The 27,602-nt window shown below is 36.8% G+C and overlaps 3 protein-coding genes across 7 annotated transcripts; 2 read left to right on the forward strand and 1 right to left on the reverse strand.

Annotated features, from left to right (window-relative positions):
* Window positions 1-327: 327 nt before the first annotated feature.
* On the reverse strand, window positions 328-8,446 carry LOC121742451 (flowering locus K homology domain-like). Its single transcript, XM_042135587.1, has 7 exons — window positions 8,234-8,446; window positions 6,292-6,937; window positions 3,758-4,010; window positions 2,485-2,633; window positions 2,124-2,396; window positions 1,239-1,433; window positions 328-777 (listed from the first exon to the last, which is right to left on the reverse strand). Exons 2-7 carry the CDS (start codon window positions 6,925-6,927, stop codon window positions 592-594), a joined length of 1,692 nt encoding a protein of 563 aa, XP_041991521.1. The 5' UTR covers window positions 6,928-6,937; window positions 8,234-8,446; the 3' UTR covers window positions 328-591.
* A 5,564-nt stretch (window positions 8,447-14,010) lies between these two features.
* Window positions 14,011-18,597, forward strand: LOC121742280 (protein WVD2-like 1). Of its 4 annotated transcripts, none has more exons than XM_042135378.1 (7): window positions 14,011-14,273; window positions 16,298-16,775; window positions 17,133-17,221; window positions 17,375-17,459; window positions 17,546-17,617; window positions 17,757-17,867; window positions 18,016-18,597. In XM_042135378.1, the coding sequence occupies exons 1-7, from the start codon at window positions 14,026-14,028 to the stop codon at window positions 18,223-18,225; spliced, it is 1,293 nt and encodes a 430-aa protein (XP_041991312.1). In that variant the 5' UTR covers window positions 14,011-14,025; the 3' UTR covers window positions 18,226-18,597. The 4 variants fall into 4 exon arrangements, with proteins under 4 accessions (XP_041991312.1, XP_041991316.1, XP_041991314.1 ...); XM_042135382.1 differs by having other exon boundaries at window positions 14,128-14,266; window positions 16,302-16,775; XM_042135380.1 differs by having other exon boundaries at window positions 14,129-14,266.
* Window positions 18,598-20,695: 2,098 nt separating this feature from the next.
* Window positions 20,696-26,458, forward strand: LOC121811136 (renalase-like). 2 transcript variants are annotated; one of them, XR_006052510.1, is made up of 10 exons: window positions 20,696-21,103; window positions 21,920-22,189; window positions 22,813-22,939; window positions 23,215-23,276; window positions 23,345-23,575; window positions 24,133-24,254; window positions 24,439-24,577; window positions 25,230-25,435; window positions 25,517-25,583; window positions 26,197-26,458. XR_006052510.1 is itself a non-coding variant. In XM_042211934.1 (9 exons), exons 1-8 carry the CDS (start codon window positions 20,774-20,776, stop codon window positions 25,389-25,391), a joined length of 1,443 nt encoding a protein of 480 aa, XP_042067868.1. In that variant the 5' UTR covers window positions 20,696-20,773; the 3' UTR covers window positions 25,392-25,435; window positions 25,517-26,458. The 2 variants fall into 2 exon arrangements, 1 of the variants encoding a protein (XP_042067868.1); XM_042211934.1 differs by having other exon boundaries at window positions 25,517-26,458.
* The last annotated feature ends 1,144 nt before the right edge of the window (window positions 26,459-27,602 follow it).

Here is a 27,602-nt window from a genome sequence, read left to right on the forward strand (position 1 = left end):
GCCGACATGCGCCAAGTGGATGCTCATATTCGACTCCAAAATGATTTAATTGAAGAGTTGTGGGCACGGAGGACTGCACGTCGTTAGATTTTTTTAATTAATGTAATTTTTTTTAATTAATGTACTTTTTTTAAATTTAAATATTATTATTGAATTTTCCCGTATTTGTGTCGTAAATTTAATTCTGTATTTTGTGTGATTGTTAATTATTTGTTTTTTATAGTTTTGTTTATTATGACTAGCCTATTGCTAGTCCAGTTGCTTGTCCTGATGATGTGGCAGGAGGAGTTTGTGGCTAGCCTATGGCTGGTCTATTACCACTGGAGATGCTTAAAAGTGTCACATATATATATCCAACAGTGCAAAAATACAAACAGCGATACAATAATTAAATACATGGTGGCACTGGTTTAACATGAATAAGTACGGTTCAAGTATTAGTAAAAACAAAAACTAACATGCTCCACTGGTTTACCAGAATTCTAACGCCTACAAGTTTCATCTCTCTAATTTTTAACTTTCAAATCTATTAAAAAAGTATTTATTAAGGTTGCTAGTTTCAAAACTAGGGGATGTTTAGAAGTGACTAACTCAATAGCCGTAACTGGAGCTATAAACCGAGCCATAGCCCCCACTTTGCCCAGAAAGATTGGGATTTGGAGGCTGAGATGTGTATACTGATCCATGAGCTGCATAAGAACTGTAATCGGCGGATGAAGCATGCTGAGCTTGAGCTTGAGCTTGGGCTTGGCCTGCAGCCGCTTCAGCCATAAAATTCTACCAAAAGATGTACATAGGAAATGAGTACTTATAATGGACTGTGAAAGTAATCAAGTTAAGAAAAGGAAAGATGTACTGCTGCAGACAGGAGAGTGGTGAAGTGGCAACTCTTCCCCACCAACAGATGACAGATGAGTAGCAGCAGGAAAATTAAGAAAATAAAAAAGAAACAACAAGAATTGTATAAAGTCATTGATTAGCTGCCGTAAAACATTGTTTAAAATTCTCGAGTAATAGAAACTTGAGACGATTACGACTTAATATATCAAAGTTCTCAGGAATCGTTCTGAATCAAATTATTAAGAAAGACATTAAAAAGTTGTGGCACAAGAAATGTCAGGGGATACAAAACATGTATGTGCAATGTAAAGCTAGAAAAACACACACAACGATTTCTGTAGGCAGACAAGAAATTAACACAAAATAAAGCAGTTATGTGGCTTAGATAATGAAAATACCTGAATCAGTTGCTGAGCAGTTTGGACTTGAGAAGTAGTTCCACTAATCTCAACGGTCATTTCTCCAGGAGCCCCCCTAGTTTCTTGTATAGTAACTGTGGCACCACTAACCCGACGAATGTAGCTTATATTTGCACCTTGTGTACCAATTACAGCATCTGCATAAGATAACGGGATTTGCATTTGCTGTGTGACCTGCAAATTTATCATTTCCATTAATGCCTTAGTAGGAAAGTAATGATTACGGTATGATGAATGATTATATATCTGGTTACAGGTTTGAATAATCAAAATATGATTGTTTCGAAATTTTTCCACTCTGAATTGTTGTAGATATGAAATATGACTACATTTGTGGTTAGAACGATGAGAAGAATATTTAAGTGGCCAATTCCTGCGTAATGATAATGCATGGTTACAAACATGCCAGAGCTAATACTATTGAAATAAAAAAGAAATTGATTACTTTCAAACCTACCTTATGATGACTTTATCTCTGTATAATTGAGGCACTAAATAAAACCCTTTTTCATCAGTGTTTAAATGACTCGATTGGGAGTTAATACTGAAAACCAGTAACAAATAACACAATCAACTTCAGAATGGCAAGCACTTAATCAGCTCGCATGACAACTAATGGGGTACTCATGTCAAGAAGGTTCAGGACAATCAACATATATATGGACAGTTCAGATGGGAACTGAATTGTAACAGAGGAAATAATTTTCCAGCGCCCACCAACAAGAGGCCAAGGATCACTACAGCCAGGGAATGGTCCCAATTTAAACAACTTTCTGCCTTTAAAGGCACTGGTATTGATCTTTGATCAAGATTCTAGTTTCACTTCATTGACCAGATAGCTTTATGTTGGGAGAAAAAGATAACCTGAGTGATTACTGATGGAGCGGGCTGGCTGGATGAGGAATGCATTGGGCCTTCTCTTCCATAGGTAGATATACCTTGATGAGGTTGTTTTTCGGGAGGTGGCATGTCCGCAGGAGGGTAATAATTATCAAACTGCCTAGGAGGAGGCATGAAACGGGGGCTAGCTCCGTATCCAGGACCTGAAGGTGCATTAGGTTGAAAAGATTGAGGCGGGGGACCCCAAGGCTGAGCTGGAGGCATGTGTTGTTCCACATGAGAACTGGGCATTTGCATCTGACAAAATGATCAGAAGGTAAGATCCAGAAATTATGTTCAAATGATAGAAATTTCATTCCATATGGACTTTTAATAGAAGACATACTTGAATTTCAATTAACGGAATTATGCTGCGATCTACTAAAAATTTCCTCAAATGAGATGCAATCAACTCAATTGCCTTATGAACGCCTGCAGGCTCGCCAACTATCTCTACGATTCTGTCATCTTGGAGGGCAAAAACTGGCAGTTCTTCTGTGACAATTTTTCCAGCACTAAATATATGAGTAATTGATATAGGTATGGTGAATCTTAGAATATATTAACAGATAGTCAGAGATATCATAAACCATTACTCCCTCCGTTCGCCATTAGGAGTCTCATTTATGGGCGGCATGGGTTTTAAGAAATGTTAAGAAAAGTGGGTGAAAAAAAGTTAGTGGAATAGGGGTCCCACTTGTATATATTAGTTTTAAATGAAATGTGAGTGGAATGAGTTAGTGAAAGGTGGAACCCTATTATCATTTATGGTAAAAGTGAACCGGGACTCCTATTCATGGACGGACTAAAATGAAAAAACGGGACTCCTATTCGCGGACAGAGGGAGTATCTGATAAGCTTCTAATCAGTCTATATCCTTCAATAGATAAACAAGCACTGAAATCTTCCGAAATGTACTATCAGAGTAATACATCTATCTAAGCATAGACAAAAGTAGAAAAGATGATAAATCATAGAGTGCACTCTTATTTCCTCAAATGTAAAATGGCTGCTAGGTGTGGCAAACTTTGATCCACTTAGACTATACATAATAGCAAATTCTGGGAAATGGATATAAAAATGCACAGCATTTCACGAACCAGGTTATGGTTGTTTATGTCAAACGAGAAAATATCAAAATCACAGACAAAATAGATAGTCTGCAGACATGAAAATGCAACCAGTTCCCACATGCAATACAGAAGCCGTAATCAGGTCACATATTACCAGCCATTCCGCAACCTTTTAAAAGATACTGTTTTGTTAATAGAAAACAACCAGTCATACTAGATTTTCATGTTTTTCGTGTTTACAAAAGGAACCATACATCAAAGCTAAAACCTACCTCACTTAACTCTTGGTACAGTTGAAAAAAGAAAAGCCTGCATAATTCATATGTACGAATAGACCAATATTAAAACTTTAATCTTTCCCAAGCTACTTACAGGTTCTTTTTATAGTAAAAAAATGCCTCTTATGACCAGTAAGAGCTAGATTACCATTTTGCAACATATTGGTATAACATAAGAGGAAAAGAATAAAATGGTAAGAGAAGAACTATCATGCATACAGTTCATATTCCAAATAAAACATGAGATGCGATTAACAAAGAGAAACACCTGCTCCAAGAACCCTAACCACACAAGTAGAGTCTTCTTGAATTGATTTGACAGTAGTGCCTTGTTTCCCAATTAAACTTCCTGCTTGAGCAGCTGGTACAAGAAGCCTTGTAGAGACCTTGCCTACTGCACCTGCGGGTGGATGAGTGGAATCATTGTCCAGCCCATCCACAACACGTTTGTGCACCCTGAGAAGACCATCTACAGCAGGAGGCAGAGGTGAATTAGGCTCTTCCTTTGCAGATACCATAACCTATCCCCAAAAAAGGTTGGCATCAGCATAGAGTTTGTATTGTGAACTTCTGGCATAAACTGAAATTTACTCCAAGAACAATAAGAATGCATAAGCAACCTAAAAACCCTATTTAAGTAATACTTATATCACAATTAACCATGAGAGAATGCTTCCAATAGTAACTGCAGGATATAGAGAGCAAACAAAGCAGAAACGATTAAACCACCATAATTTAAGCGTTGAATGGTCAATGCAAGATTTTATTTTGGTAGGAAGTGGAGATAATCTTATTATCAGAACCCTAAGGAGTCATCTGCATAGGTGGACAAAATTGGCAGGGACATTATAGTTGATAACAATATCATTGACAGCTTAAGGAAGAATAATCATTTGACAGGTGAACTTGCTGAATGAACAGACAAGATGTGAAGTATGTTTGTAAATTTGTTTCAATTAACTTGTTCAACTTAGGACAAGGATCAACCGTTCTGCTATTGAAGATACAAATTTACTAAATTATGAAAAAGATCGTGTGCTATTGAAGTGTATGCTTGTAACTAGATTGAAGGCCGTTTCAGTATCCCATAGATAACATACTATCACCACACACCCATTTACGTTGTCAACACTTTAAAATTCTATCTTCTCTTTAGGGCCATGAGTCAAGAAGAACTTGCAAAGGAACTTGTTTAAAAATAGCTACCTCAAATAAAAAGCACCCTCAAAGGATTATCAACAACTATAGCCATGTGCTTATGGATAATCCCAGTGCAGAATTCACACTTTATAGCTTCATCCTAATGAACTTTTAACATATTTGGAGTTCATTATCTAGTATTATGCACCTCATTCTGAGTACATCTACAAAGTGTCAAAGTCCATGCCAATGTAGTCATAGTGGCTTTTTGTGCCAGTACCACCTGATGAACACTCCCAGAGTGGAACTCTGCAACTAAAGCCTCGAAGTCACAGAATAGCACAAGCTTGTAATGTCAATTATTAATTGTTGCAAGGTCATGTCTCTGAACCAAGTCTCCCCAAAACATTTGCCTAAAATTAGGGATCCAAGGCATTGATTCACTAGAGTCTAGCGACTAACATATGCAGCAAGCAATATCTAACAAAATTATTTTTAACTTTGTGCATTGTCATCAAATATAATTCACATGTGCAGAATGCAGAAATCAGTTCAAGGGTATGTGGACCTGAGGTCTCAATAAGCTGAATGCAAAAGGTAATTAACATGAAACCAAAAATATACGTAATTTCATATACATAGTGCTCATTACGAATGATGAATAAGGAAATGGCCTAACACAAAATATATCCATGCACACACATCTATAATAATAATGCAAGTTATTAGACTCTAACTCATATCATGCTGCAAGGCTCACGAATATCATATATCAAACAACACACTAAATAACTAATGCAATTGCAATATCCCCAACAGCTACGACGGAACTCAGTGAAAAAGTAAGAGGCGAACAAGTCTCTGACTACAAACCAGTGTTGTCAAAATGTCGTTCGGGTCGCCCGGGTCGCCTGGGTCGAGACCATCACCGCCCCAACATGGGTGGGTTGATCGAGATACAGGGTCGCCGCTGGGTCGGCTGGGTCGAGTGGGTCGAGTGAGTCGCTTGGGTCGCCCTAAACACATGCTATCTCTGATTTTCTCAAATCTCTCACATGTTTTCTGACTCTCTCAATCAAAATTCTCTATATATATGCATGCACCACATCAAACTTTTCAAACCTACTTTCTACACTTTAGAATTCGGCCTCTTCACTCCTAAACAAATAAACAATTCAAAGATCTGTTGTTGTCACCCTTCATATATTCCTTTGTTTTGATATTTTCAGACAATGGTTTCAATTATTTATTGTGTTATAACTTATGAATTGTTTTGATATTTTGATCATTTCTATTTTCCATTTTATCTCTATTCACATGAATTGCGTCTACATTTATATTATTTGATATATTATAAACATTAGAGCAATATATTTATTTTATTTAATATTAAAAGGCAAAAAAATTAACCTAGCTTTGTGGGTCTCTCAACCCCGTCGACTCGTCGACCCGCGACCCGAATTTTCACCCCATCGACTCGGTGCGCCCCGTGACCCTAACAACACTGCTACAAACCATCCAAGCTCTTGAAATCGTGAACTAATAATTTATAACACGTTATATCACAAAAAATAAACATCCAGAATAATTAAACATCATACACATAACAAGCATAAATAGACATTTCAGATCAATATGTTCAAACTCGTATTTTTTACTTACAGCTCTTTCTCTTGTTCCCGGAGGACCATCAAGGATCTTAATTCGAGCTTTTGTCTCTTCACATGTTCTCTTTATGTACTCTCCTTTACGACCAATTATACTACCAACCTTCTGCGCAGGCACCAACATTCTGAAAACGCTCTCTCCTGGCCATCCTGGCCATCTGTCACCACCTCCATCAACAGTTTCATTGGTAAGGTTCTTTTCTTCATCTGTGAGTAAGTTCTCTGGCATACTATCTTCTATCTCATGTTTGTCTTCCTCTCCGGGTACATGTGAAAACTCATGCACAAATTTTTGTTCATTGTTATGTTCAGCTTCAGGTTGATATTCTTGATCATTATCAGGCCGGTATCCAAGCTCATTCTCGGGTTGGTATTCATGCACATTCTGAGGCTGGTATTCATGATTCCCATCAGGCTGATACTCTTGTTCATTGTCAGGTTGGTATTCCTGTTCATTGTCAGGTTGGTATTCCTGTTCATTGCCAGGTTGGTATTCCTGTTCATTGCCAGGTTGGTATTCCTGTTCATTGCCGGGCTGGTATTCAAGTTCATTTTCAATTCCGTTGTTAGGTTGATATTCATGTTCATGTTGTTCTTCAAGTCCGGTAGGATTCTGATCAATTTCCTCCATAAAATATCAGCTGAGCAATGTAAATTAAAATGGATGAGGTCAGCGTAATTATGTGCATAATATCAAACGTTAACAAAGCTCCATGCAACTTTATCATATATATTCCCAGTAGAAAATAGCGAATTGCCTATCCAAGAATCAAAATATTGCAACATAGAAAGGTAGAAGTGAGAGCATATCATGCGATTTGAAGGAATATAAGTCTATAAGAATGACTTGATTTTTTTAGAGAAACAGCCAGAGAAAAACCATAAAATTTTAGGCTTACAATAACAAGAGTTTGTAATTTCCATCTAACAAAAAAACTAAGCATCACTAGAGAAAATAAGAGTGGCAACAATCTACCAATTTTAGGATGAACGCTCGTCTCTAAGACAATATGAAAGTACAACAAAAAAATCGAAGGGCATAATAACAGCAAAGTGCAGATAAATGTTCGTGCAACAAGCCAAAATTAAGAGAAATGAGAGGGGTTGCTATCTGGGAGTGGGAGTGGGAGTGGGAGGGTGCAAGTCTTCGTCAAATCTAAACTTGAAGTATCACATGGAGCAATTATAGCTTTAAACAACAGAGAAGTAAACTCTTTTGGAAATATACACGTCTTGCACACCAAAACTTCTAATGACCGGGCTTCCAGGCCTCAAAGTGTAACCCATTCGACAAGTCTCTGTAGTGGTGTTAGATAACCCCCTAGAAAATGAATAACATGACTAAAAACCACCGACCCCCATCCTCCCAAAGAACAGCTAAAATGGAATAATACCACAAAGTGTGTGTCTTTTATAGAAGAGACATTGAACTCCTTTAAGCGAAGGGTACTATAGCATGAGTATTCCTTGGACGGATTTAACATCTATATCTATATCCATATGAAAGACAATTGCATCCATGTTTGGACATTTTCCCACCAAAGAGTCATCCAATGTGTATAATAGTACAGTACAGTTTGTCGAAAATGTACTCGAAGATGAAATCTGATTTCCAAAAAGGTGAAATTTGATTTCCAAGAATCAAATCAGCCTTGGCATCTGATTACATATTGGATAAACAGAAACTCTAATGCTTAAAACTAAATACTGAGATTTGGAGCTTATGTTTAGCCTCCAAGTTTGGCCCACTACAAGTACGGATTCATCACTCCTAAGTTTCAGATATGCAATCACCTTTAGCTATGAGATACGTATTTCACAAAGGCAATCCTTGTTTGGAGAATAGTCTGTGATGCGATGTGATAAATTTGGTCTGATTTGCTAATGGGGGAGGCGATTTCGCAAGATATCTAATTTGTGATGGGGAGTCAATTTACCTGCTTTTGGCCGTTGGCTTTGGCAGCTTATGCGGAGTGCGGAGTCGCCGAGGCCAGAGGAGGCAGGGGGCGAGTGGAAATGCTGCGCCGCGCAGTAGCGCACTGAGACTGCTGCTTCGGAGTACACGGCAACAGAGAGATGGTGGAGCGGCGCTTAATGGACTAGGGTTCCAACCCTATACTGTTCCAAACTTGTCTAACTCTAATTTGCCCTATTATTTTAATCAGTTGTCTATTACTACTACATTTTGTGCCCTTCGATATTTTCCAAGAGCATCGGCATTAGCGCGGAATTCCCCGCGAAATTCTCAAAAACACCTCATGCCACGTCAAACGGACCCCACTGCACTGCCACGTTATAAGGACTTCTCACTGCACAGTGGCGGACATCCCCAATGACTTCCCGAAGGACTTCCCACGATTAAAAAAATTTAATGCAATAAACGGAAATTCCGCTCGGACGTCCGTGGGAGTCAACGCAATGGCGGACGTCCGCACCCCGTCGCGACGAAATTCCGCGGAACTACAGTGTCCTCAGTATTAGAGATGAGTGTTAGAGAAAGGAAAATAATTTTTTTCAAATGTCATCTTTCAATTTTACATGGGCTTGATTGCATATTATGTTCCAACCTTTGGTTGTTTTATAAAATTATTAGATTCTACTTTTCAGACTTGAGGGCTGGTGCTTTTATGATTAATTGTATATCAATTCTTATACCGAAGAAAATAACAAAAGATTCATCGACGAAATTGCTAAAATTTCCATAGTAATTGCTATACAAAATAGGTATATTGGAAAGAAAATAAAAGTTGAATGGAGTATATAATTTTCAGAACGTCGCAATAATATTGTATATCTATTTCTTACTACTACTTCTAACATAGTAGGAATTTGAACGTCTATTTGACATAACTTTTAATTAGTTGTGCTTTTATGTTACTATGAATTGTTCCATTAATTTCATTTTTTATTTAGAGCATTCACAATGGGGCACCCGCCCGCCCTATATATAGGGCGCTCTATCCTATGTCACATCAGCATTTTATCTTCCACCCCATCCACCTACAGTGAGACGCCTTGTAGCCTGCGCTATAGTTTTAACTCCTATTTTGTATTTGTTTTTTACTTTTTATGTTTGCAAATATATCAATTAGCAAAAATAAATATAAAAACACCACAAATTAAAGGCAAATCATATTGTCAGTGTTTATTTTTATTTTTTATATTTTATGTTTGCAAATATGTAAAATCGTCGAAATTCATTATTGAATTTAGAGAGAAATTGCGATGGGGAAGAGAGTAGAGTGAAAGGTGTAAAATGAAGTAAACAAAATTGGTGATATATGGAAGAAAATATAAAAAAAAGTAAAATGTGTTGCATCGTCCGGACCCCCTCAATGGGGCGGGGGATAGTCCGGAGGAAGCAAAAATTGCATGATCGTCCGCGGAGGATGGATAGGGCACGGAGGAAGAAAGTCGCATCGTCCGCCACTGCAGGTGGGCGGACGATAGGGCGGAGGATGCATCGGGCGGGCTATCCTCCGCCTCATTGTGGATGCTCTGACAGACTTGAGGGCTGGTGCGACAAAATTAAACATTCTTAGTGATTATAGTTGTAATTCAGTATTGGGCTTGCTTTTAAAGATAATCCCGTTTGAGTGTTCATTGGATTTCTTGCTGAATAGACACTTCATGTTAGGAGTATTGGACTTCTTGCTGAACAGAGACTTCAAGTTGGGATTATCTATAAATTATTGTAATTAGTTATGCGAATATTGTCACAAAGCAGATTAGAAAGAAAGAGAAGGAAATTATTGTTCACGTAAAGCATGTCTACCAGCTAAAATAGTGTTTATTGGCAAAGGCTTGACTATCAAATTAGATCATAATTATAAGATGCGAAATGATTAAGAGTGGGGGCGTAAAGCTTCTTTCAGTCGATACCATTTTCTTCATAAAATTAAAGAATAGACAATTCTTTGAGTTGGCCCATTGAATCAGTCTAAGCATTAATTTTCTTAATTATATGCCAATAAATAATCGATACATTATTTTATTACCTAACTAAATTCGGACCAAGATTTGGCATCAACACGTTACGCACCTCTCGTAAGTTCCAATATTTCATGAATAATTTAGTTGGTCGTATATTCATTAATAAAATAATTGAGTGGTGCACGACTCAGTTTTATCTATTTGTTTGGCATAACTATTGTCTATTGACGACGCAGATTGACCCACTATTTTTCTTCTTTCACATTTTATTCCACATTCTGTCTTAGAACATCTCCAATAGAAATAGCCCAGCTATAGCCCAGCCATAAACTCTTCCTACCACATCAGCAGCACTAAAAACTCCGCATGCCACATCATCAGGACAAGTAACTTTACAAGCAATAGCCTAGCCATAGCCTAGCCACAATAAACAAGATTATAAAAACACATAATTAACAATCACACAAAATACGGAATTAATTTTACAACACAGATACGGGAAAACTCAATAATAATATTGAAATTTAAAAAAGTACATTAATTCAAAAAAAAATCTAACGACGTGCAGTCCTCTGCGCCCACAACTCTCCAATTAAAACAAGTGGTGCGAATGAAAATGGCGTGCAAATTGTGTGGATATTTTAGTGTAATTGGGTTAACTTGATTGATCAATATGATCATAATGAGACATCAAATAAGTTGAAAGGGCGGAGTGTACACTCATTTGAATTCGTTATGATTAGATGGGGGTTCGGGGGCAGCGCCCCCTGAGTAGCGGGGTCCAAGGGGCAGCGCCCCCGGTTGGGGTAGGTCAGCTTGGAAATTTTTTATTTCCATTAAAGCTGTTGTACAGAAACTTCATCCGGAAATGTAATTTCCGAAAGTTGAAGGACTAATTTGCAATAATTTGAAAACGAAGAGACGCGACTCTTCGTCTTCAGCCTCTTCTTATGATCGATTTCTGGTTCAAAGTTGAGATCGAAATATAGACATACAGATCGTGTATATATAGTGTTTCGAAAAAGAAAAAAAAATTGAGCTGGCCGATCGGGAGCCTGCAATGGCGGCCAGCCGATCAGAGAGCGCATCGCCCAGCGCCCGAAAATCGGCGTGCGCTCGCCGATTTGCCGCTCGTCGCCTGCAATGGTTCGGCGAGCGGACCGGCCAGCGCCGGGAATCGGCTAGCCGGTCCGCTAGCCGCCATCGTGGATGCTCTTAGGAATCCAAAGCATCAAATTGACTTTGTACGTATTATGCCAAATGTTACTTTTTTACAAATTTCATAATTATTTAGTTTAGACTTTTGTATTTTTCACTATATAAGTAATCCTACTACAGTAGATGCATATATAATGTAAAACTCCGTAAAAAAGTCAAAGTGAATTTGCAAAAATAGATTTAGATTCCACCAGAGTGTAATTCAAGCATTTAATTAATCATTATTAAATTTTATTATATCGGGAATAATGTCCTTTAATTATATTAATATTATATTCAATAATTAATTGTATCCGCATTCCGTAAAGAACTTTAGAAAATATATAAACTAAAGAAGAATGTAAAGCACGCAACTTGCTTTATTTTAATCCAAGAACTACAATAGTAGTATAAATTGTTCAGTCTACGTATGTATAGCTCAATTTGCAATACACATGGATTTACTAGTACGATGATGTGATTGGAGTTCGAATAAATCCAACTATAGTCCATAATTGTTTTTATCTTAATCGAATCATGTCTTCTTTTTCTTTCGATCGATTCTTCAATGTAATTCGATAGACAAATTTCGAACGACTATGAAACCTAATTTACCTAACATACCCGTTGTAATAATTTGTTTTTAATGATTACAAATTATTAAAGATACTAAAAAGGAAGCGGAAAACACAATACACCTCCTTTGGTACATAAATTGGTGATAGGATATTAAGGATTTGATAACTATGGCTGTATGTATCTATTGAATTAGAAAAGTTAAAAATGAATTTTCAAGCACCAATTAGTTTATTAGTTGTATATGTTGAAATAAAAAAAATAGTTATTCGTTCAAATATATAATGAGAGATTATAACATTAAAAACGATTTAGACATTTGTTTTAAAGAAATTAAATATATGGTGGTAGATAACGATGGAGGTGAACTTTTCTATAAAAAAAAAGAAAGAAAAAGAATAGGGTAAATTCTAAACTCCCAAGTGATTACTTTTTAGTTACAGACTTTGTTTCACTTTATAAATCCTATCAATCTTAAAGCATGCTTATATATTAATGTGATTCATGAAGTTTGAACTTTTATTATTATAATCCAAAAACACCATTTCAACAAAATTTATCTACGATCTGTTTAATTCTTACAAGTTAATACATGTGTATGGTGCACATTAGTACAATCCAAAAGAAAATTAATTATAGATACATGAAGTTTGGACTTTTATCAATGTTATCAAAATATTTATTTTAACAATATAATTTTATCGAGTAGCTTACAAATTAATACATACGGTACACTTCCGACACTGATAATATAATCCAAATGACTCTGAATCTATGTACGTGCATATTAGCACAATCTACACCGCAGTATGATTAATTGTATATCAATTCTTATACCGAAGAAAATAACAAAAGATTCATCAACGAAATTGCTAAAATTTTCATCGTAATTGCTATACAAAATAGGCATATTGGAAAGAAAATAAAAGTTGAATGGAGTACATATTTTTCATACGAAATTTTGTTTGATACTCATTTTGATACACAATTATAATTTGTTAACCTTTCGTAAAATTAATTCTCACATTGTAAAATAAACTTTATTATTACAAAAATCTAGTCGGAAGTTACATCATATAACCAAGAGATGCCGAGAAAATCGAAAATGATGCAAACATTATAGATTGTTTGTATGGTTTACCTTTTTAGTGCTACTATATTTTTTGGTATGGAATCATCCAACTCTATCACTTTCTTTTACATATTATTGTGAAGACAAGATGTCAATTAAAAGAAAAGGTAATAATAGTAGTAGTAGTAGTTAAAATCAGCCCACAAAAAGTAAAAGCCATAATCTACTTCACCTGCTGAGTTAATAATAATAGTAGAAGTATGACTTTAATTGAAGACGGGGCCCACTAAGTATTAAAAGTTGGAGTGCAAAAACCGGCCCTCTCTCAATTTCAAACACTCCCACCACTAATCAATTCAAATTCCTCTGCCTTTTTGACTTATCTGTTCTATTTCATTTTCAAAGACCTTTTTTTAATTTCATTTTCGTATATTAATTTAAGACATATTTATCGATAGCATTTATACAGTGGCAGAATTTCCCACCGGAAATTCAGGTGTTTTGCATTGTGTTGGACTATTGGTATAATCATGTAGCTCTAATTAATTTGTCAATTTCATATTTATATTTCACATTTTTTAAAATTTTTTATTGGTGGAAGGATTTCGTCACATCAATTGAGCTATCATAATATCATTCGCCATGAACTTCTTTATATTTTGTAATTTTAAATATTTTCAGAATTAAACATTGATAGAGCTTTTCCTTTCTAAATTCTCCTATTAGGCAGAGAATAAAACAATATCAAGGCACTTATTGAAAATTGAGTAATTAAGTACCACCACTATATTCTTGTCTTTTGCAAAAAAAGAAAATATTCCCCCAAAAAAATATAAAAAAGAGAAAATAAATAAAACAACAACGGCCCGACACCAGCGGTTACGAGATTCGAGTGGATTCGGAAAAACAAAATAAAAATAACAGAAAAATAATGATAAAAGGGAAAAGAAAATGGCAAGGTTGAAATATGCTGTTGGGAAAAATAGAAGAGAGAGAGAGCGCACAAAACCTCCGTTTGGTTCAGAAAGAGAGAGAGCAGTGGGTTCGGAGAGAGAGAGACCAGCGAGTTGCGCTCACGTTTGCTCGTCGCAGGCTGTGGTAGCGTTTGAGGCCGTGTTTTGTTACCCAATTTATTTGAAGATCTTGTCGCTCAGATCGAGAGCAGAAAGGAGGAGGAAAGAAAACCCCATTTGTGAGAAGTCTCTTTCGTTTCTAAGCAAATATTAGCTCTATTTGTTTGAGAATCATTTGTCTTGTAATATTTGGTTCGATCTGCATGTTGTATGTTAGTAATCTGGTGTTTCTGGCTGCTGCTTATTCCTCAGCTGCTTCCTTTTTTTAGGATTTAAGTGTTTCTATTTTATCTCTCACTGAACTGTGTCAGTGAAATTTTTGTTAAGATTTAGGTATTTTTAGCTTTCTACCACATGATATATGCAATTTCCTTTCTTTTCATTTTTAATTTTTTTTATAGCTGAGCCTTTTTTTTTTCAAAAAGAATAATAAAGTGTTGATAATAGTTGAGGCTGGGAGTCGGGCAGCGATGATTTCTCGATTGATAGATGAGGGTATTGTTAACTGTGACGTTTGAATTTCATGGCAATTTAGCTTTTGAACTGATTGTTTTCGCCGATAAGGTTACGATGTGTGATAAATTTTCTGTTTCTGTTTCCAGATGCCTTTTCATTATTAGTATATTTTATTTGATGGTTTGGTGCTTCCAACTGATCCTCTTATCCACATTTTCAGTAATTCGCTGGGAATCTCGTATGGCCCCTTTAATACATTTCATTTTTTTCGTTTTTTTTTGTTATAGCCTTTTAATGTTTCGCTGAAAAGAGAAATTTCGGAATAAGGCTGACCTTTCAAAATTTGGGATTCAATTTGCTGACCTTTCAAAATATAGGATCGAGGCGCGCGAATTTTTCGAAATAAGGGTTTTTTCATTTGTCATCTTTTTTCTTCTTCTTTTTCTTATTAATTTCATCAAAAAATATATGAATGGACTAAACTATCCCAAGATTTAAAACCTCAATTTTAGCATATCTCTGATAATTTGAATCCCTAATTCTGAAACCCCAATTTCTCTCTAGCTTCGGTGGTTGGGGGTTGAAGATTTTACATTTTAACAAGCCTATTTTCGATATTTAAGCCCTTCTTTAATCGAATACTTTATCCCAATAGACAAATTTATTTGTTTTTCCCCCAATTACAATATGAACCAAATTATCAGATATGGATGGTGGTTGGGTGGGACGGTGGTTTCGTAGTGGAAGTTTCAATTATCAGTATGCGAGCAGAATCATAATCGGGGTTTCAAATTTTTATGGGTAATTTGGTCTATCCATATATTTTGTGATGGAATTAATAAGAAAAAAAAGAAGAAAAAAGTGGAAAAATGAAAAAAACCCTTATTTCGAAAAATTCGCGCGCCTCAATCCCATATTTTGAAAAGTCAGCGAATTTAATCCCAAATTTCAAAAGGTCAGCGAAATTAATCCCTTATTCCGAAATTTCTCCGCTGAAAAAGGCACATCATGTTTTATTTTAGATTGAACTTAAAGGGCAGTATTTATTAGGCCGGTTCAGCAAAACAGTATTCTTTACTGTGTAGCGTTGAAAAGTTTGTCACTGTTTAACGTTGAAAATATTTCCACCGAACGAATTAATACAAGTAGTTGAAGGGAGATTCAAAAATGATTAGAACTGTTTCATTTCCTTTGAATCTCTGCGATGAAAAGAACTTGATGCCCTTTCTTAAATTTTTACTATTGATTATAACTCTGAAAGCTTTAATTTGTTTCAACTTGAGCTATCACCAGCATAAAAACATTTATCCTGTATCAACAATTCTCTCTGAAACTATATACTTTTCCTCGCTTTTCAGCTTAAGCCATGCTTCCTTGAGAGTCTTGACCATCATTAGTTTGAACGGGAGTGTAGTTAGCTAGATGTAATTAAACTATGAGCAATTATTGCCATTAGCTCTCACTTTGATGGAGCACATTGCAGTTCTTTCCATTCCTTCCCTTTTGTTTTCTTTTGCCAACTATGGTTGTTCAATATATTTTCCTGTGCATATTCCTTTCTAAATCTAAAGAGTTCTTTTTTCTTGGAGGGGTTTTCGGACGTCAGCCTGTCAGTCTTCTTATTCAGTTGTGATAGAAAAGTATCTGTAGAAAAATAGGTATTTAGTTGATACCTTGACTTTTTTTTAATGCAGGCAGATGGGGAGAGATGTTGTAGGTCTTCGTATTGATAAAAAGTCCAACATGGTCAATGATAAATCAAATGGCACCATCTGTGTTGCTCCAAAAGCTGTACAAGAGAAATCTGGAAAAAATGATTATGAGATGAATGACAATGACACGAATGCTAGAGTTCCGGACGACTACGATAAGAAACAAGATGTGCTGGGGTTGAAAAGCAACAATCACCAACCTGAGGAGAAGATTTTCAATGCTGAGGCTCAGAAGTCTCCTGAAAAAAAGTCAAACTCGCCAGCAAAACCTGCATCGGGGTCTACTCTTAATGGGATAACTGATGCAGATCCATTAGAGCCCCTAACTCCTAGTTTAGAGGATGATAAACAAAACTCGCATGTAAACCATTCTAATGGGTCTGAAAGCAATGATTCTGGTACAGAAATTTTGCCCAAGTCTCGTGATTCACATTCTCCAGGATCAGCAAAGAAATTGCAGGTGAGTTATTTCCTCTAAACATCATGTCAGTTTTGTATCTCATCCCAGTCCTTTCTTTGGGCTTTGTCATATAATACACTGTATTTTATAAACTCCATCCAAACCATTTTGATATGGAAGATGTCTATATTAAATCAAGTGAGTCAAGATTTTTGGCTTTGTGATTGGCATGCTACTCATTTTGTTATGGCTTGGAGTCTGTAGCAAGTATATATGGTTGGGCCGTGTTAGATATATGCTGTGTAAGTACAATATTGATATGGCTTAAGAGTCTGTAGCAAGTATATATGGTTTTGGCTTTGTGATTGACATGCTACTCATTTTGCTGATGAATGATGATGGCTGTTCCTGTTCCAGCCAATCGCACATTTGTCTTCAAGGAAGCTGCTGGCGCCTCATTGCAGAAATTATAACGATGAAGAAGATAATTGGTCCTTGGCTTCCTCGTATCCTCTAGCTGCGTCTTTCTCTGTGCTTGATCTCTTTTGCACTTCCCCACTCCCACTTTATTTTCCTTGCTGCCCCCCCCCTCCAGTTTAGTAGTACATCTGCTGTGCTCTTGGTCTCTTGTTTGTATGTTACTTCCTTAGTATTTGTAGTACTGCAACTTCTGTACGGATGAGAGTCACAGTTCCAGTTGCTCCAAGATTCAATTGTGGAAACCGTTTAGAGAGGCGTAAGGAGGTACTTTTCATGCAGAATGAAGTCCAATGTGCAGTGTTTTCGAATTCTTCACATTCTTATCATTTCTCCTGATCTTTCTTTCTTAGTTTTACACTAAGTTGGAAGAGAAGCACAAAGCGTTGGAGAAAGAAAAACATGACTATGAAGCTAGAACCAAGGTATTGCTTTGCTTGGTTTTCGTAATTACCACCTCTTGCAACTTACCGATTTTGTCTGACCTCTATATTCCTTCTCTCCTTTCCTTCTTATTTGGGATTATTTCAAAATTTATATCTTAACCTACATCTCAATATGCAGGAAGAAGAACAGGCAGCAATAAAGCAGCTTAGGAGGAACATGATGTACAAAGCAAATCCTGTCCCTAGCTTCTATCGTGAAGGTCCTCCACCAAAAGTCGAGCTAAAAAAGGTTTACGTTTTCCTATTATATGCAGCTTGGTCTACATAATCTGACTTATTCAAATGCATTCCAAGTACTCCTTATATATTATGCCATGGTAAATCATTTATTTTCTTGCATGTTCGTATCATTTTGTACTAAATTTGTTTATATACAGCTGCCTGTCACCCGTGCCAAATCACCTAATCTAACCAGGAGAAAGAGCTGCGGTGATGCAGTCAAATCGATTCCTGAGGACAAGGTATCTTATGGGCGAGCATCTCGTCACAGTGTAGGTGTCTATAGAGAAGGCAAAGCTTCTCCTCTTCTGAAAAAGGCCTCACCTATAACCCCTAAAAGTAAGGATCAAACTAATGCGTGGAAGTAAAATGGATCTAACAAAGCCAAGATTCCCACGAAACAATCAAAAGAGAAGAGTGAAAATTCTCGAGCAAAAGAGCAGGGGAATGCAGATATTGCAGTTCAATCTTGATGTTGATGTTTTACTGGTAGTTGTAGTTTTACCTTCGCCTGGAAAACTCTCTCGAGTTTCCATATGACTGTGCAAGGCAACTTTGTTACCTGCAGTGACTTGCCAAAGGTGATGTCTGAATTCTGAGTTGTATATTTTGTGTAATTTATAGCGTCCTGTGCTCTTACAAATAACACATTTTGCTTATTATCTGTATAACTTGTGGTTTTGCTGTAGGGTTATTGTCTTGCTTGAGTTATTACGTTATGCAGAATGTATTTGAACTAATTTTAGTTTCTGCTGAATGACATTTGTGTTGCAACAGAGCTTTTGATTAGTAGGACTTTTAGCCGTAAAAGAAAAGATTGGACCAAGTTACATCGTCTTATTTTTGTTGTCGGACCAAGTTACATCGTCTTATTTTTGTTGTCCACAGATTTAAGCGTAACAAGCAATTACCATTCTTCGCGGGTGGTTTGACACCTGACTTGTCACGTACTCCTAATTAATAATTACTTCATTTGTCCCTTAAAATTGAAAAGCATAAATTATTTCCTCTTTCACTATTTATGTCACTTAAAATTGAAAAGCATAAATTATTTCCTCTTTCACTATTTAGTTATGACATGAGTTTTAAGAAAGCTAAAGAAAAGTGAGTTGAATAAGTTAATGGACATGAGTAAGTGGATTAAATTTATAGTAAAAGTGAAAAACCTTCTTTCACTCTATCTCATCACTGATAAATTTCAAAAATAAAAAAAATTAAAGTTGGCCTCACAATCTCGTCGAGCAAGAGGAGAAAACAGAGACCAATTTTATTGGTGCATGTTTATTTTTTCTAATATCCGCTTTATCTTTAATTTTATTAAAAAATACATAAAATTAATATTTTTATTCATACTAATAGGAGTATTATTCATTTCTCTATTTAATTAACTGTAATGATTTGCTATATAAGAGCATCCACAGTGGGGCGAATGATGGCGCGGACGATGCAACGCGTTTTAATTTATTTTTTTTTAAATAAAAAAATTGTTATATATATACCCCAGCTTCACCATTCATTTGTAACTTTTCGGTTTACTTTTAAACTCTCAATTACGCTATAAAATGGATTCCGGTGGATACTCAAGTCCTAGTAGCCCCGATGTTTGGAGATGGCGCATGGTGGCCGGGTACCCAACCTGGCGAATATCGGTCGTTCGACGCCAACACGCAATACGATCCGGAGTTCAGTACGGATTCGTACGATCTCTCCGACATGGAGCCGTCTCCAACTCGCCCTGCCGCCGCTTCCCGTCGCGCCGCCTCCAGAAAGAAGCGGACCAAGCACCGGGCGCACAAGTTGCCACCTCCGACAACTTGTGAAGAGTACACCCCCGCCCGTACAAACTACCAGCCGGGTGAAACCCTCGTCTTGGCGAGGTGTTGGGTGGATATATCGGAGGACCCGATATTCGCGAACAACCAAAGGCAGCTCGCGTACTGGGAGCGCATCGCCGAGCGCTACAATGAGGCGAAGCCGCCGAGCGCGTACAAGGGCAAATGGGAGCAGCTCCGCAAGCACTGAGATCAGGTGAAGAAGCAAGTCAACCCTTTTGCGGCAGAGTACGAGAAGTGCTCGAGGGATCAGGGAAGCAGCAAGAGCTTGAGCGACGTGCGCGATAGAGCGCTGTTGTCGTACCAGTCCATGTACGACGACTTCAAGCATTTCAACATCTGGACGCTCTTGAGGGACAAACAGAAGTTACAAGGCGGGATTCTACACACCGGTACGGCGAAGAGGACGAAGACTACCGACACTGGTGGTTACACGACCAGCGAAAGCGGAACTCGTCCGGTGGACCTCAACCAGACGTGCACGGAGGAAGAGACTTCCGGCACACCGATGTCCTCCCGGCGGCGTCCCATAGGCGTCAAGGCTGTGAAGAACAAGGGGAAGACGAAGGCGACATCCTCCTCGCCCCCCGACCCCATTGCCGATCCCGACCCTGACCCCGACCCCGGCGACACTTGCCTACGCGGATTTGGCAACGACCTCGATGACACGGACGTTGTTGGATACGCAAAACGCCCTTATGAAGTGTACGGATCCGGCCAGAGCCGAATTCCTCCAGAGGTTGATCGATGAGTTGAGCCGGAAGTTGGGGCTTTTGTAGGATAGTCAATTTTTTTTTTATTTCTAACCCGTGTAATTTTTTTTATAATAAATGATTTTTTTGCCGTTCTTAGTTAATCGTTGTGTTTTTTCTAAGTTTACATTTATATATTTGAAAACATTTAAATTAATTAATAAAACAATAGTAAAATGCTTAGGGTGTCTCTTAAGGACCACTACATGTGGAAAAGGAGGAGGATAAAACATTGTTGAAGCTCTAACCAAATTTAACCGCTACCTGCACCTGCCTGCCTTGTTAACGCAAAAGAAGAAAAGCCATTGATATTATCCTTTTCAGAGTAGGCAATGACCTTACTATCTGGCTCCATCACTCTCACTCCTTTCCCCTCTTTCCTCTCTCCAAAATCCACCTCCCCAAGAACCCTAATCTACTGCAACAATGATGATAAAAGCAAAGTGCCGCGGAGAAAGCCTATGAATAGCCCAAGAAGGAAACCTTCTTATGGCGCTTCCAGGCGTTCTGTTCTCAAGAAAAGCTTCACTCAGGAACAGGTCAACTTCACGGTTCCAATTTCGACCGACCCGGTGGTTGGAATTATTGGCGGTGGTATGTCTGGCGTTCTCTGTGCTCTCTATCTCCAGAAGAGAGGCATTAAGTCCACTGTTTTTGACACGGTTCGTTGCTACTTCTCCTTCAATTTGCAATTTTTTTTAGGCTTCTCATTTTTAGGGTTAGGAATTTTCTCAATTTCGATTTGGGGATGGAATGCTGTTCTAATGTGTAGTCATGAAATCAAGTTGCTGCTGCGGTTGGTGGTGGCATGTCGAAATTTGATTGCTTTCTGCAGGGAATTTATGTGCTTAACATGCTGGAACCGTTTTTACTTTGTTGCATAGCTTTCGACATGTTCCATTGATCACATAAGAATTCATTTTTAAACATAGTCATTCAAAGATGCATTTGATAAACCTGTAGGATTATCTTTATCTCAACTGAGGAAGCAACTCTATGCTCTTATAGTCATAATATCAAATGTCTTGACAAGTTGGCCGAAATTGCATATAGTTCACCGACGGCCATGGTAGCAAAGTGACACAATGGTTTCGAGTTTTTTTCCGGATATTTGGCATGAAAATTAACATTACCTTCATGTTGTAAACTCGCTATGCGCATATGAACAGATCTCTTTAGTCCCTGTAAATATGACGCATGGACATGTTTAATTGTATCCATGCTTTTCAAGAGAACATTCTATGACCTATTTAGATAGTATATGAGACACACAACAAAAACACCAAATTAGTTCTTTGATGTCATGCTAATCACCATTGTCTTGACTCTTGAATTATACATGTTAAGCAGCCATCTTCAGAATTACAGTTCAAAATCAGGGTTAAAAATCCTAGCCAATAACTCTTCTTAAAGTATACTTTGTGCATGATGTAATAAAAATTTCATGTACTTTTTCTAATTATGCTTATCATCATCAGGGAATTCATGGGTTAGGAGGAAGAATGGGAACCAGAATTGTTGGTCCTGAAGCCTTAACATTTGATCACGCTGCCCAGTTCTTCACAGTCAGTGATCCTAACTTTGCTGAAATGGTTGACCTGTGGTCTAAGAATGGTCTTGTTCGTCAATGGGATGGTGCAATTGGAGAGCTTCAGTCTGGAGGGAATTTCAATCCACTTCCTCCTTCACCTCCAAGATATATTGGTGTTAATGGGATGCGACCTCTTGCTGAATCCATAATTTCTGAGGTGCTTCTTCTTCTGGGTTTACATATCCTGCCAATAAGACTGCCTGTGCATCTGCTGTGTCGGCCTAAATGTTAGTAATACCGTGTCCATAAACTAATTACACTAGTCCTTTCCTTTTGTTTTCAAAATATATTTTATTGCTATCTTTTGGCCATTTGCATGAAATATTTAGACTAATTATCATCATGGAACTTAGATTATCGTATTGAGAATACTGTTCTATTTCACCTTTAGATTGATAAGGAAGATCCTTATGATTTTCCAATTCCATTCAGGGGTTTTGATTATCTGATTTTTCATTCTCTTGAATAACTACATCTTTTTTACTCATTAAATCTTAGAACAGCTATTTAAAAAGATTCTAGAAGTTGCCTGAAATAGTAGTAACATGATTTACATGGTCTTTTGTACATACTATAGGTGTCACCTGATATTATTCTGTTGACTGTTCTATTAAAATTGAGCAACATTATCACTGCTTTGAGCTTCTTCTCTGTCATCCTTTGCTAATAAATACTAAAGGAGTAAAGGTCTGTTAACCTTTTAGTTTTTCCTGTCATGTAATGTAACGTTTTTCATTTTTATTCATAACTGGTTTACATTTATGAAAATGAATGTTGCAGACATCTATGATGAATGTGGTGCGTCCTTGCTGGGTTAGTAAAATGGAGCCTTATAATGGAAAATGGTACTTGAGTGAAAATGGGAAGCCTTGCGGACACTTTGATGTAATTGTAATTGCACATAATGGTGAGTATTTTAGACTATTTAATTATTTCATGTATTACCGGTGAGACTTTGATTTAGGGTTTAGGGTTACTGGAAGCCATTTGTTTAAAAAGTGATCCACTTTTCTCTGCATATGGGCTTTACCCCCCTGACCTCATTAAAATCAAGTTGGTGCTCGTTATTTTCTTTGCCAGTTTGTACCTTGGATACTGAATGCCAGTGCAATGCTTAATCAGTTGTATAGTATACTTCATTACTTCTTATTGGTGTTTGTATCTTACTGTATATGGAACCAGGAAAATGTGCAAATCGATTGCTTGCTTCATCTGGGTTACCACTAATTGCTAGGCAAATGAAGGTACTTTAATACTGACCTCAAATGGCTTTTTCATTTTCCTCGTTTTGCTAACACCCCATTGTGTACAGAGACTTGATTTGAGTTCTATATGGGCCCTTCTGGCAGCATTTGAGGATCCTCTTCCTGTCCCTTCCACTGCATCAGGAATCCCTCTTGAAGGAGCCTTTGTTGAAGGAATTGATTCTCTCTCATGGATGGCAAATAATACAACTAAACTTTTTGGCTCCCAAACTAGTAGGCCTCACTGTTGGACCTTTTTCAGCACAGCAGCTTTCGGAAAGCAGAATAAAGTTCCTCAGGTTAGCTAATAACTACAGGTGTCCTGCTCGACAGTTGCCAAAATGAATATGTTTTTCTGAACATCAAGTTTTCTGATTGAGTGTGTAATAGCAGACTTATTTAAGTCAAAACAAAATTAACAACAAAGCCCAAGTTTGAAAGTTTTTGAGGCTTTATTATTACCAACTTCTGACAGCACTGTGCCATAGACCAGTTGTCTGACTTCTTGTGTGGAAAACCTATCCTTGTGAAGCATCTGAATAATGAGTTTATTTAGAAGCAAACCATATATGAATGTCATCATGATGACTTCAACCTCAAATTGTTTTAGGTAACTGTTGAATTTGAAATGCAAAATTTATGAATGCGCACCTGTTGTCCAATTGACTATCCCCTTCACTATGGTTAATATTTGTAAAGCCATTCAGTAGAGGAAGATCGATGGATACTAGGTTTCATGGAAAGTTAGTCTCACTCCATACAGTAGTGAATATCAATATGCATTTTATTGAGCTGAAAATTAGTTCACATGTATTAAGCTAAATAAACTTTCTAAAATGATACATTTTCTCACCAGGAAAGTATTCCTTCCAGTACAGCTGAAAAGGTTAAGAAAGCCATGCTTGAAGGTGTCCAGCTTGCCTTAGGACTGCCCGAAAACTCACTTAAAAGTCCTTTCTACAGCCGACTGCAATTATGGTATGTTATAATACATTTACTCATGTGTATGCATTTAAGTCCATGGATCTTTGCTCGAGTCTCGTGCCATTTTCCACCACTTCAATACATGCACAGAGTGTAAAGGAGCCTGAGATTGTAGAAGTAGTTTCTATCAATCGTTGCTGGTTAGAGTAGCTTGAATCAAATGTTTGAAACTTAACAGGGGTGCAGCGCTTCCCACGAATTCACCGGGCATTCCATGCATCTTTGATCCTCGTGGAAGAGCAGGCATATGTGGTGATTGGCTATTGGGGTCAAGCTTAGAAGCTGCAGCATTAAGTGGCATGGCTCTTGCTAATCATGCAAGTCTTTTACTTCTTCCTCTCTTTCTCATCATGATTTTCTGGCTTTCTACTCACAGTTTAGCATAATACCCTAAATTTTTGCTCTACACTTCAAATATCATGACTTTTGTTTCGGTTATTTTTTCATCATTTGGTTATTGAAGATTGATATACTTGCTTTTTTAACCACGTGAACATGGTTTCTAGTTTATTTATATAATATATTTAAATCATTACTACTTAAACTTGACACTCAAGGGATGGGTAATTATCTAAAGTGGGAGGATGTATAAATTTGATATGTTTCCTTTGCTTATTTCATTCGTTTATAGCATTATGCTGGGTGTTTTCCAACTGAAGACAACTAAACATATGTATTTAGATATTGACTTCTATTTTATTAGGGGGCAACATGAGGAATTAAGATACCTAAATGTGTGAGTATAAGCTATCTTCTCTTTGATTACTATCCTTGGCTCTTTGTAAACGAAGACAGTTAAAAATATCTATTCAGATATGGCTAGGATATTGTCTTATGTGACAAAATGAAGTTTATTAGGCGACCTCAATGTGTGAATATTTAGGGTCTTGCATAATATTCTTAGTGTTTCACGTTTATTGTATGTAATATTTCATGTATTGCTCCAACTCAGTTACAGTTTTAATGCAGATTGCTGACTACTGCCAAAGTGGTGGAACAAGCCCAGATGAGTTTGCTTTAGGTTTGCACGACGAATTTCAACCTCTCAAAGGACATGATATAGGGCAGTTTCCTGGATTGAGTTCTGAGAAACAAATAAACAAGGCCAATGAATTGCAACTTACAACATAAAAATCTGCATCTACCAACGAAGAATCATTTGGAAATATACTTGAGTAAGTACTATTTTGTTTCCTATGGATGCTTGTAGTTAATAATCTGGTCAATTAATCAAATAATTCTTTCCAATTTCACAGGGACAAAAGTGGTTTGCAACAGTGACATCAGAGGACCATCTCCCCTCCCAAGGAACATGTTTACAAGGTGCGCCGTTTTCTTCACTTGTGACCATACATTCTTTAAAGGGTTTATCACATTGTGTCTCCAACATTCAAGCGTTTTCGAAAGAATTTTCCCCAATTTAAGTTTCCTTTTCAAAACCCCCCAACGTTGCTGCAATTTTTTCCCACTTGACATAAACTAGCGACATAACGATGAGAGCTCGCCAAATGCATAAGTCGACGATAGTTTAATTGAGGTGATTTATTTTTTGGGTAATATGTTTTGTGGCCCAACTGTCAATTTTTTTTTCTCAAATATCCCCAGCAAAGGGGACATAAAAAGCAAGCTTTTCCCAAAGCTTGGAGTTGTTTAGAAGGGAACACTTGAAAGTTGGGAACACAAAACATAATTAACCCATTAATTTATAATATGAATATGGTGAGCCAACAATACTCATTGTTCCGTTGATTTATGTAAAGAGGCACATAAATCAAACTTTACGCAAATTGGCAACGTAAAACATGATAATCCTTCTTGATATAATCTATTGCAATAATTAAGAGGTCATCATCCTGGTGCTTTTGCAACCACAGGCAGTGAAATATATTCCAACTGTTATTGTGTCTGAAAAGAGTAATTACATAAATTTGTGCAGACATTTTGAGGGCAGGTTGAAAGAGAGCGGTATTTGAAGTGGAGTAGTGAAATACTGATGGTGTAAATGAGATTATATATACCATTATCATTGTTGATGGCCTTTGTGTGCAATTTTTCATATCTCTGTAATTTTGTTATAATTTTTTTCTGGTTTAATACTTTAGTCTCTATAGGAATGAGTCTCCAACTGGATGGAATTTTTTGTCCTAGAGTTTGGTGTACCACCATTTTATTAGTTTCACTATTTATTTCTCCCTTCATCTAGGATTACAAGTTTTACTTTTTTCAGTATTAGATTTAAGAAATGTGAGTTGAGCAAAATATTGAGATGCCGGTCAAAATTTTAAGAATATTATTTTAATCTTTCCATTATTTAAAGTTGCCTGAATGATAAATATTTCTTTAAAGAATAGTAACTGGACCGAATAAATTATTGGATATATTGAATAATCGACTGGTTTAACTGATTGTTAATTTTGAGAGAACCCTTAAAAAAAATACTCTAGCAGTTTGTTAAGACGCTTTCCTTCCTTTCAACCAATAGGTTAAAAGTTCGAGTCATCATAAAATATATGGGTAAACATTGTTGATCATCTTAATATTAATTTGTAAATCACACAAGTTTTTATTAAAAAAAAGATAAATAACCAAAATTTCATGAACTATGGTCATAACTTTGACATTAAAAATAATTAAATATATCAATTTTGACATTTTTTTTCAATTGTTCCATAATCTATGATTTGGAGAAAATTATGTATACTTTTTAGCAAGCAAAAATTATCATGCAAACAAAATATTCGATTATTTATGAAGTCAAAATAATTTCTTAAAACTCATTTGGTAAAAAAATGACAATATACATTATACTCCCTCCGTCCCAGTTTAAGAGTCACATTTTGCCATTTAAGTTCATCTCAGTTTAAGAGTCACATTTTGTCATTTAAGTCCATCACAGTTTAAGAGTCACATTTAGAATCTACCATATTTGGACATAAAATTTAGAGTGAACTGCATAAAATAACCCTGACCTTTTCAAAAGTTTCACTCCAGACCTCTGACTAAAAAAAATATCGCCACATGCCTCTGACCTAAACCATAATCACAAATGAGATATTTGTAGCCATTTTTCGGACTAAAAGGCCCTTATGCCTTGAAGGGCATTTCAGTCAATTTCAGTCAATTTGCAGGCCTACTCTGCCGTCATGGTCACTTTTCCAGACAATAGGCTGCAAAAGTGACAACTCAAATGTGATTTTCCACATACTGCGGTGTTCATTATAGTTTGAATGAATTTATCTTGTTCACTTCTCCCACTTTATTTCTCTCACTTCATTTCATTCTCTCACATTAGGTCGACATTCAGTTTCTTCGTCGTTTTTGGTTGTTTGGCTGGGTCGAGGT

The sequence above is a fragment of the Salvia splendens genome, chromosome 7 (genome assembly GCF_004379255.2).
Source record: "Salvia splendens isolate huo1 chromosome 7, SspV2, whole genome shotgun sequence".
Lineage (NCBI taxonomy): Eukaryota > Viridiplantae > Streptophyta > Magnoliopsida > Lamiales > Lamiaceae > Salvia > Salvia splendens.